Genomic DNA, 12,546 nt, shown 5'->3' on the forward strand with positions numbered 1-12,546 from the left:
GCCTGGTGAAGGTCCCCAGCCTACTACTACCATGTGAAAATGTGGATCCAGTGTTGCCAAATCCTCTGACTTTCTCAGAGAAACTAGAAATCCAGACTTCCATGAGAAGTTCTTTGATTTTTATACGTAGACAGCAAACTCAAAACAATTTTAAGTACTGTGCAGGACAAACAAAATACATCTGTGAAGAATTTGGGCCCTGAGCCACCATTTTCTACTCCTGCAATCTACCGACTTCTTCAGATATTCAACTTTATTTCTGGGCTGTGTCTAAGCCAGGCACGTGAAAGGTTACACACCCTACAGGAAATCTATCATTGCTTATGTTGTAAAAATGTTGAGGATATTGTCTCTTACATTACTAAAACAGCCCTAAGTAAAAGACCCAAGAAAGAACATCCCTTTTAGAATTCAGTGCTTTTCCTAAATTTTGTTTGCTGTCCCTTAGGAAATGGTAAAATTGGTAATGTCTGATAGTTTTTTAAGAACAAAACATAAATATTTAACATTTATTAATTTAATTAACCTTTAGAATAACCCTATAAAGTAGTATTACGAATATCCCCATTTTACATATGAGGAAACAAGAAAGGTTAATAAGGTTCTTGCTCAAAACCACACAGACAGCAAAGTAACAAAGCCAATTCACATCGAGGCAGTCTGGTTCCCGCAGCTGTGCTCTTAAATTCTAGTAATAATAACCACATAACTGAATCTTTATTTTCTTGCCTGAGCTGCCTCCCCCAGAGCAACTACACAGGCCTTGTGTTCTGAATTCTTCCTTCTCCTAACTCTTACCTTCTACTATTCTTTTTCCCTTTTAAATAGATGCTGGTGACATATGCCATCTCAAATCCTTTTTACTGCAAGGCAGGGCTAAAATAATTAATTAACTTAATGCAAATAGCTATTTATAGATTTAAACTCAACACAAAGAATGAATAGGTTTTAGAGTTATACAAGGTTGAGTCACTTAAGTCACTTAAACTCTAAATTTCAGTTTCCTCATCTGTACTATGAGGATACTACCTACCTCATGGGTTTGACTGTAAAATTTAAATAAGACTTTTAAAATATGGTTACTAGAAAATTTTAAATTATACATCTGGCTTATATTTAATTTCTGTTGTACAGTATCATGGTAGATACTGCAGTAAAAAAGAAAAAGAAACAGGTGAAATTAGCTTTAATCATATAGTTTATTCAGCCCAATATATCTAAAGTATCATTTCAACACATAATCAGCGTATAAATTATTAGTTAGCTGTTTTACATCTTTCTTTTGTACTACGGCTTCTAAATACAGTATGTATTTTACACTTACAGCACATCTTAATTTGTACACTACATATCCATCAGAAATATGTGACCTGTATTTAGATTCCATGAAACTTACAACTGATAAAAGGTTCACATACTCGGGTTTTAAAACATATTTAAAAGTTTTCCAATAACTGCATCGAGTACCCACCCAAAATTTATTTTCCTTTAATATGCACCTCAGTTGAACTAGCCACAGTTCCAAAGACCAGTGGCTACACAGCTAGTGGCTATCATAACGAACAGTGCACATCTGACAAATAAGATGCAACTAAAGGCTGGCAGTTTTTACACATAATTGAATGAAAATGACCCTGTGATTCATACATGCAGAAGAGAGAATCTTGATGGGAACCTTTTTATGGGTACATTATAAAGCCAATTCCAATGGGTAGGGTACCAAATTACTGATATCGATAGGGCCGTGACTTACTCAGAGGGAATGTTTGAATTCCCTTATTCCCTTATTCCAACAGAATGAGGGCCTTAAAATGATGACTCCTATTCCCACTCAGAAAAATCTTTTTTTTTAGTACTTTCCTTGAGTGTGAACACTCTCCGCCTAAGACTTAAATGTTTTATCTAATTAAGTTCCAAAACACCTAGACAGACCTGAAAAGCAGTTTTATTTAAACATGTTATAAAAATAAATCTTAACAGATATATATAGAGAAAGCTCCTTTACAAAATGAAATATCACCAAAGTCTATCCTATGATTTTAAATTCAAGAGTTTGTCTTTAAAGTACACCCTTTGGAGTACATAAGTCTACTGTTTCCATGATATTAACAGCAGTACTCTCTGAGTGGAAGGATTAGGAGTCTTCCCTTCACTTGACTATCTAACTTTATGAGTCTACTTAAAATCAACCAAAAAGAATATATGAACATCTATTTGCTTTATACTAATTATGTCACGTACTACATGGATAACCACACCTAGATCCATTTCTGATATAGTAAAAGCATGTGACATTTATTTATAGAAGACAGCTGTTGTTTTTGACTGCCTAGTATCTGGTCCTTTCCTCTGATAGTAACACCTCAATTTTCCTTTGGGGAATTAATGTTCTCCCACTCTCAAACATGTATTTCTAGAGAGGCTGATCTCATTTCCTGCCCCAAAATGAGCATAAAAGTAACCCAAGTCAGCCTGGTAAGATTCAATCCCATTACTTTTTAATTTTAACCTAAGGGTGAGGGAATCTCCTTCCACTGAAGTTAATGAGCTGAACAGAAGATAAACTGATGACCATCTTTCCTGATAAATATATCAAAACATTAACAATATTATCTTTGAATAATGCAAATATGGGTAGTATTTTTTTCTACTTGTACCTAATATTGCACATTGTTTCTTTTAATTTTGCAGTCTTTTCCATAAAAAGACTACTTAGCATATAATTAAATTCTTAAGTGAAATAAAATTTAATAGCACTCATAAGAATTAAAAAACAACCCACTATACCCTTCTCCCTTACCACATACAAACGTGGAAAGAAGAAAGCACTTATCACCAAGAATATCATGCCCAGACTGGCTGTATGTGTTTGTATGTGGGAGCAAATCAAGAGGCAGACCTGCACAGTGGTTATAGCTATCAAGGAATGAGGTAATTAGGACAAAATCCTTAAATGCTATTACTTGGCAACCATCTAATTTCTTTTACTTAAAAACATCTGTTGGGAGTGTTCCTCATAATATCACTGCACTGAGGAAATAATTAAGAAAACATTTAGCAAACTTTTCTTAAATGTATACTCATTATAGTCCAGGCCCTCTGACAGAACAATCACATTCTACTGGTTAATCCCGGTCAATCTTTAAACTCACTGCCACCATCAAAACATACCCTAATCCACAAAATGAGAGATTCCCAATTGAAAGGAATTGATGGCAATATCATGCCTTCCCAGGTCTGCAGCTTTCTCTCTCAATTCTACCCTCAGTCCATAATAATCAGACTACAAGGACATCAAAAATAGCCTGTCCTCCCCAACAGGAAAGACTGACAATCCCTGACCTATTGACATTAAAATAAGAGTACCCTTGCTAGATGTGGTCTCAGCCCAGCCTACCTGTCCAAAGTGAGCAGGGTAGCCCAGCATGTGCATATATAGTAATTTTGCCACATTCCGACACCGGTACGTATTGTCTTCTTCTCTAAAAGATGACCGAATTGCAGCACATTCTTTCTGGATCATTTCTCGTTCTTCGGCTTGGGTTCGGGCTGTCCGGATGGTCCGGATCAGCTCCCGCAATCTGATGGGGGCTGGCATCCTCTGGATATAGAAAGACATTAAATAAAGACGTTCACATTTTTTACTACCAAAACCATTCACACAACTTCCCACACACATTTCTGATTTTTAAGAATTTAAGACTTGCTGAGTCCAGTAATACAAAGTTCCTGCAAAGCTATTACATACAAACCCCTCAATTCATTAAACCTCTGGAAAGAACACAAATAAAAATGTTAAGTATTAACTAAAGCAAAATAAGACATAAAATACACCAATGATGTAAAGCCTATCACTAATATCAAACTATCTTAGAAACTAACTCAACCCAAATCTTTAGGCAATCCTTAAATTAAGGAAAGGCCTATGCCTAACCTTTAAGAAGATAGATATTTTCTGCTCAACTGTTGTTAAACTCAACAAAGCTCAACAAAGTATCAGATAAATACTGAATATGATCATAATCAAAGCTCAATTCAACAAAATGAAAGATTAGGAGAAAAGACCAAATATCAGATTTAAACACCTTTCCAAGAAGCATAATCATCTCAGGATCCTAGGTACTCTTTGAAAATGTGATGAGGAAAAAAATAATAAACTGATCCCAGCATACAAAAGTGTCAACTGAAGAAAACGCACAACCTAAGAGCTGAGAACTATGTTTTATTCAGGGCATTACTGACGCCCAGGATACAGCATCTCAGATAGCTCTTCCAAAGAAGTAAGGGAGGAGCCAGGATATACAGGTTTTGCTGTGGAAAAAAAACATGTAGTTGAACATCAAAAGATGACTGCTAATCACAAAAACAGACGTCTCAAGGTAACGATTTTAGTGCTTTTCTACGTATGGGAAGATGCAAGAGTCTGGGCTGACTGAAATCATTCCTTTGATATGCATCTTAACTATCTAGGGCCCGTATCCTGTTTTTCTCCATCCAGAATTCCCCTAAAGGTGCACCATGGGGGACAGCTGCAGTGGCTGATGGCTTCACAGCTACAACATCCTTTGTTTACTGAAATGGCAGGTGACAAATTTTTGTCCAGAAGACTACTGGTGTCATATTCTCATGAATATTTTAAAAAATAAATATAATAATAATAACAACAGAGGACCTATAATAGACAAAACAATTACGAAAATTAAAAAAAAAAACCACAGGTGGAGAATTTGCACTACCTAATTTCAAGAAATACTACAAAGCTACAGTAATCCAGACACTGTGGAACTTAATTTAAGGACAGACACAGAATAATGGAGCAAAACAGAAAGTTTAGGAATAGACCTACACAAATATGTTCAACTGATTTTCAACAAAGGGGTCAACAAAGGGGTCAAGGTTATTCAATAGGAGGAAGGATAGTCTTTCAACAAATGGTGCTGGCACAACTGGATATCTACATGAGAAGAAAAATATTAACCCTGGACCCTAACCTCACACAATACACAAAAATTAACTCAAAATGGGACACAGAAGGAAATCTTTGGAAATGTGAGTTAAGCAATCATTTCATACACAAGCAAAAAATACAAAAGAAAAAATTAATAAATCGCATTTTATAAAATTTTTAAACTTTTACCCTTCAAAAGATGTCATTATAAAAACAAGGCAGGCCACAGAAAGAGAAATAATACAATTCCTATCCTACAAAGGACTTGTATTTAGAATATATAGTTCTACAACTCAAAAATAAAACAATCTTACTTAAAAATGGGGAAAAGATTTGAATAGACACTTCTCAAAAGAAGGTATGTGAATGGCTGTAAGCCATGAAAAGATGCTAACGTCATCAGCCAGCAGGGAAATGCAAATTAAAACTATAAAGAGATATCATTCCACACCATTAGAATGGCTAAAATTGTAGGCAAAAATATAGAACAAATGAACTTGCACAGACTGCTCATGGGAATGTAAAATGGTTCAAATACTTTGGAAAACAGTTTGGCAACTTCATATAAAGTTAAATATACACTTGGCATATGATTCAGCAAATCCACTCCATATTTACCCAAGAGAAATGAAAATATATATTCTCACCAAGACATGTACACAAATGTTCAAAGAAGCTTCATTTATAATTGCCAAAAACTGGAAACAACCCAAATGTCCATAAACAGGTGAATCATAATCAGTATACCCCTATAAAAGAATACTTCTCAGAATAAAACAGAACCAATACACAACATACAAGAGTTTCAGAAACATTCTGCTGAGCAAAAGAAACAAGAACAAGAGAGTACATGTTGTATGATTTCACTTACATGAAACTCTAAGAAAGACAAGTCTCACCTACAGTGATGGCAAAGAGATCAATGATTACCTGAGAGGATAAAGATAGGGACTGGACTGGGATGCAAGGAAACCTTCTGGAGTGATAGAAATGGATATATGCACTTCTTGAAATTCACCAAACTGTATACTTAAAATAGTTGCATTTTATTTTATACATATTATACCTCAAAGTTAAGAAAAATGATAGAATTAGATAATCATTACAATCACCTTCAGTACATATTAGCTGTGGAATCCTAAACCAATGATTTTCAATGTTGTTCTAATCTAATATACCAGGAGGATGTCTCACTCCAATCAGTTCACTATGGTATCAATCCTCAAGGTAGGGATAGTACATTAGGAATTTAGAAAAGTTCCCTAGGTATTGATATGCTCTGGTATATTGGACCTCTTAAGATTGTGTGTCCTAAACTATGCAAAACTACCTGTATAAGGCTGTTTTGTTACTTTTTTAAAAAAATAAATTTATTTTATTTATTTATTTTTGGCTGTGTTGGGTCTTCGTTGCTGCGTGCAGGCTTTCTCTAGTTGGGTTGAGCAGGGTCCACTCTTCGTTGCGGTGCGTGGTCTTCTCATTGCAGTGGCTTCTCTTGTTGCAGAGCACGGGCTCTAGACACGTGGGCTACAGTAGTTGTGGCTCGTGGGCTCTAGCGTGCAGAGCTCAGTAGTTGTGGCGCACGGGCCTAGTTGCTCCGCGGCATGTGGGATCTTCCTGGACCAGGGCTCAAACCCGTGTCCCTTACACTGGCAGGCAGATTCTTAACCACTGTGCCACCAAGGAAGCCCTCTTTTGTTATTTTTTTAACAGAACTATTCAAGGGTCTAGCGTTTGTAGTTTACAAAGCACTTTTACATTTATTATCTTCATCATCTCATTTGTCCCTTAGATCATTTTGAAGTAAGGGCAGAAAATCATTATCCCCACTTTGCCTTTGAGGAAACTTGGTCTTAAAGCAACTGTTCAACTTGCTTAACGTCACAAAGGCGGTAGCTGACAGAGCTAGCACCTGAACCTGGTATTAAAACTCCAAGAGTTCTTCCCAATACTTCAAAAATAAACATTATATTGGACTTCCCCAGTAGTCCAGTGGTTAAGACTCAGCACTTCCAATGCAGGGGGACATAAGATCCCACATGCCATGCGGTGCGGCCAAAAAAAAATTTTTTTTAATAAATAAATAAACATTATATATACATGAAATTATATGATTGCTAGGATTTGTTTTAAAATACTCCCGGGGGAGGAACTTCCCTGGTAGTCCAGTGGTTAAGAATCCACCTTCCAATGCAGGGGATGTGCGTTCGATCCCTAGTCCAGGAACTAAGCCCATGTGCCACAACTAGAGAGAAGCCCAAGCACCACAACAAAGAGCCTGCACGCAAAGAAGGATCCCGCATGCCACGATGAAGATCCCAAGTGCCGCAACTAAGACCCAACGCAGCAATAAATTAATAAATAAATATTAAAAAAAAAAAACTCCCGGGGGAAAAAATATTGAGGAAGGAAAATAGGAGAGAAAAATATGCAACAAAATGGGCAAAATATTGATCACTGATGAAGGTATATGATAAATACATGATGGTACATTATATTATTCTCTATTTTCATGTGTATTAGAAATTGTTCATAACCAAAAGCTTTTTAAAAGTCAAAAAGCCTCGACAAACAAGGCATTTCAATCCTTAAAATTTTTCATAAATAATAAAAAATAATAGAGATCTAAATAAAGAACTACTTTTCACAATAACCATAAATACCACGGACTTCAGGATAAAACAAAATTTAAGGGTAAGCAAAACCAACATACTCTATATTCTTTCAACATAGTGAAATATAAGAAAAGCATAAAGCTACTACAGCTCTCAGAGATCAAGAACTAAATATAAAATCAGTTTTCGACTGTCTAAAGTCCAGTCACTGTACTTTCTTTCCTTCTTTTTTTTTTTTTTTTTTTTATCTTTTGGCCATTCTGTGCAGATGTGGGAGCTTATTCCCTGACCAGGGATCGAACCCATGCCCCCTGCACTGGAAGCACGGAGTCTTAACCACTGGACTGCCAGGGAAGTCCCTGTACTTCCAAAGAGAATATTATTTATTATCAACCCTAACTTGGTGTGTGGGGAACAAGAGAAATCTAAAAATCAATCGAGATCAGTGGTAATACTCTGCTAAGAAATAACTTCTCTCTAGGAAGACCTCAATGATTCTACAGAGCAAACAAAGACTATTAGAAAAAGCCTAAATCTAGTCCCAAAACGTACAGTCCAATGGGAAAAATCACAAAAGTTTAAGCCAGCTGAGAGAAAAACAAGTTACCTGGAGCAATTTCTCAGCTATCAGCCTCAGAATCACAGAAATATAGTTTATTCCACTAGCTTTTTTTTTTTTTTTGGCCGCACCATGCGGCATGTGGGATCTTAGTTCCCCGACCAGGGATCAAACCTGCAGGCCTTGCACTGGAAGCACAGTCTTAACCACTGGACCACCAGGGAAGTCTCTCTGTTTTTTTTTTATGGAAGAAACTGAGGATGCAGGATGTTAACTACCTCACACAAGGTCACAGAATTAGTTGCTAGCCCGACTCATGTCTCATGATTCCCCCATTCGGCACTCTTCCTCTAATACCAGGCTGCCTCTAGCTTAGAGAATAGCAGTAATTTTGTTCCCTTGGGCTATGACAACTTACTACTACTTGACTTCTTTATATATCACAGGAAAATATCTTAATAGGTGTCAACTAAAAAAATGCACACAGAAGTTGAGAATTATGTTTTATTCGGGGCATTACTGGAGACTATAGCCAGGGATAGAGCCTCTCAGACAGCTCTGAGGGACTGCTCCAAAGAGGTAACGGAGAAGCCAGGACACATATGAGTTTTTGTGGGAAACAAAACAATACAAAAAGAAACATGTAGTCAAACATCAAAAGATATTAATCACAGGGCTTCCCTGGTGACGCAGCGGTTGAGAGTCTGCCTGCCGATGCAGGGGACACAGGTTTGTGCCCCGGTCCGGGAAGATCCCACATGCCGTGGAGCGGCTGGGCCCGTGAGCCATGGCCGCTGAGCCTGCGCCTCCAGAGCCTGTGCTCCGCAACGGGAGAGGCCACAACAGTGAGGCCCGAGTACCGTAAAAAAAAAAAAAAAAAGATGTTAATCACAAAAAACAGACATCTTAAGTTAATGATTTTAGTGCTTTTCTATGTATGGGAAAATGCAAGAGTCTAGGTTTACTGAAATCATTCCTTTGATATGCATCTTAACTACTGAGGGCTGGTATCCTGTTTTTCTCCATCCTGAATTCCCTTCAGGGTGCACCACTGGGGGGCTGCAGGGGCAGCAGCGGCTGATGGCTTGATGGCGGGCAACACTCTTTGTTTACTGAAATGGCAGGCAACATTTTTTTTTTTGTCCACATAGGCATGAATGAAAAGCAAAAGTTTACTTACATAGTACAGAATTTAGTATATTTCAGAATATATTCTAAGATCAAAACTAAACAAAAAGTTCTGGTTCCAGTGAAGATGGGTATAAACAACACTCCATGGAGACTCCTGCCTCTCTCTCCTCTGAATGCAACTAAAATCCCAAACAAAATGCTTGCCACAGCTACCTGAGGACTCTGAAAAATAAATGACAGCAAGCAGACTGGAGAAAGAGCAGAATTTGAAGTTCCCTCAAGCTGGCAAGAAGCTATCATTTTCCTCCAGTATTGCCCAGCCTGTACCCAAGGGCAGCCCAAAACCCAGAAGTGCTCACTGGGTACAGATAAGGAACTCTAAGAAAAACCCTCTCTTTCTGGTCCAAGGAGCAGGGAAAGAAATACAAAGGACAATGGAGGAAAAGGCTCTCTTTTGTTTAGTTTTGTCCTTCGCTCCACCCATGCCCCTAGGCAATACTGCAACGGTGCAGGCTGTGGCAGAAAAGCAATGGCAGTAACAGCCAGACAGGCACCTAGAAACGGGGAAAGGGAGACTCTTCTCTTCGACCAGAGGAGCTGTGATTCTAAGAGCATGGCGTAAATCACCCCCTATCCTCCCACTGCTCGATAAAGGGTGAATTCGCCAAGAAAATACAACAATCCTAATTGCAAATGTATTCGACAATAGTGCTAAAACATATATGAGGCAAAAATTGACGGATATGAAACGAAAAATAAACTACCACTCAATTATAGTTAGAGACTTCAACGTGCTTTCTAAGAACAGAACTATAGACAGAGTATCAGCAAAGGTGTAAAAGACTTGAGTGCCACTGTCAACTAACGGGATCTAACCAATATCTATAGAACACCCCAACCAACAACAACAGAATATACATTCTTCTCAATTACAGAACATTCACCAAAATAGACCATGTCTTGGGCCATTAAAAAAAAAAAAAGGGAATTCCCGGGCGGTCCAGTGGTTAAGAGTTGGTGCTTTCACTGCCATGGCCGGGGTTCAATCCCTGGTTGGGGAACTGAGATTCCACAAGCCACGCAGCCAAAAAAAAAAAAAAGTTAATAAATTAAACGAATGGAAATTATACAAAATACGGTCTCTGACTATAAGGGAATTAAACTAGAAATCAGTAACAGAAAGCTAACTGTAAAACTCTGTGTACTTGGAAATTAAACAATACATTCCGAAATAATCCATGGGTAAAAGAGAAAATATCAAGGGAAATTTGTAAATACAGTGAACAAAAACATAAACACACATCAAAATCTGAGTTATACACTAAAGCAGTGCTTAGTGGGAAACACACAGCATTACATGCTTGTATAAGAACAGAAGAAACATGTCAACAATCTGACAATATAAGGTTCTACTTTAAGAAACTAGAGGGAGGGCCTCCCTGGTGGCGCAGTGGTTGAGAGTCCGCCTGCCGATGCAGGGGATACGGGTTCGTGCCCCGGTCTGGGAGGATCCCATATGCCGCGGAGCGGCTGGGCCCGTGAGCCATGGCCGCTGGGCCTGCGCATCCGGAGCCTGTGCTCCGCAACGGGAGAGGCCACAACAGTGAGAGGCCCGCATACCGCAAAAAGAAAAAAAAAAAAAAAAAAAAAAAAGAAACTAGAGGGAATTCCCTGGCAGTCCAGTGGTTAGGACTCCAAGCTTTCACTGCTGAGGGTACGGGTTCAATCCAGGTCATCCGTGGTCAACCCTGGTCGGGGAACTAAGATCCCCTGAGCTGTGTGGCGCAGCAAAAAAAAAAAACAAGACTAGAAAAATAGCAAACCCAAAAGAACTAGAAAAAAGCAAATAATAATAATTTTTAAAAACCCAGAAATCAATTAAATTAAAAACAAAAAAATATATCAAGTCAATGAAACCAAAACCTGGTTCTTTGAAAAGGCCAATAAAATTGATGAACCTCTGACCAGACGATAAAAGAGAAACAATACAAATTACCAATTATTAGGAATGAAAGAGGGGATATCACCACAAACATTAAAAGGATAATTAGGTAATAGTATGAACAACTCAATGCACATCACACCTGGACATCCATATGCCAAAAAAATGAACCTTGACCTAAATTTCACACCTATTAACTCAAAATGGATCATAGATCTAAATGTAAAACATACAACTATAAAACTTTTAGAAGAAAATATAGGAGAAAACCTTCATGACCTGGGGTTAGGCAGAATTCTTAGACATTATACCAAAGGCACAACCCAACTTTTAGAAGCAAATATAGGAGAGAACCTTCATGACCTGGGGTTAGGCAGAATTCTTAGACATTATACCAAAGGCACAACCCATAAAAGAAAAAAATGATAAAACTGTACTTTTTTTTCATAAAAAGTACAAACTTTTGTGCTATGAAAACACTACTAAGAAAATGAAAAGACAAGTTACAGAGACTGGGATATTTGCAAATCACATATCAATAAAGGACATGTATGTATTCAGAACATATAAAGAACTCTTTGCGGTACGTGGGCCTCTCACTGTCGCGGCCTCTCCCGTTGCGGAGCACAGACTCCAGACGCGCAGGCCCAGCGGCCACGGCTCACAGGCCCAGCCGCTCCGCGGCATGTGGGATCCTCCAGGACCGGGGCACGAATCCGCATCCCCTGCATCGGCAGGCGGACTCTCAACCACTGCGCCACCAGGGAAGCCCTAAAGAACTCTTAAAAACACAACAGTTAAAACAAACCAACCCAATTTTTTAAAACAGGCAAAAGATTAAAATGGATACTTTACCAAAAAGGTATAAGGATAATAAATAAGCATATTTAAAAGATGCCCAACTACATTAGGCATTAGAGAAATAGAAATTAAAACCACAGTAAGATACTTCTACACACCTATTAGAATGGCTAAACCACCAAGTGCTGGGGAGGATGCAGAGCAAATAGAACTCTCATACACCGCTGGAGGGGATGCAAAATGGTACTGCCATTCCGGAAAACAGTTTGACAGTTTCTTATGAACTTAAAACATATGCTTACCATACGACCCAGCAATCCCACAACTTGGAATTTATCATAGAAAAATGAAAACTTTTGTTCACACAAAAACCTATACATGAATTTTTATAGCAGCTCTGTTCATAATTGCCAAAAACTGGAAATAAAATGTGGTAAATCCATAAAAATGGAACACTGTGTAGCAATTTAAAAGGGAACAAACTATTGCTACATGGCATTACACAGCTCTAAGGTATTATGCCTAATGAAAGAAAACTGTCTCAGAAAAG

The 12,546-nt window shown here is 38.1% G+C and overlaps 1 protein-coding gene across 2 annotated transcripts in view; it reads right to left on the reverse strand.

Moving 5' to 3' along the window:
• Nucleotides 1-12,546, reverse strand: part of AP1G1 (adaptor related protein complex 1 subunit gamma 1) — a gene marked incomplete at its 5' end in the record, with an annotated part of 77,790 nt that overhangs the window by 47,421 nt on the left and 17,823 nt on the right. The window contains one exon of one of the 2 annotated variants that reach the window (XM_082606041.1): nt 3,398-3,601. In XM_082606041.1, coding sequence (XP_082462167.1) covers nt 3,398-3,598 — 201 coding nt within the window. Of the gene's footprint in view, nt 1-3,397; nt 3,620-12,546 lie in introns of those variants that run through there. The other variant, XM_082606040.1, reaches the window with a different exon arrangement.

The sequence above is a fragment of the Mesoplodon mirus genome (assembly GCF_964341445.2).
Source record: "Mesoplodon mirus genome assembly, chromosome: 19".
Taxonomy (NCBI): Eukaryota; Metazoa; Chordata; class Mammalia; order Artiodactyla; family Ziphiidae; genus Mesoplodon; species Mesoplodon mirus.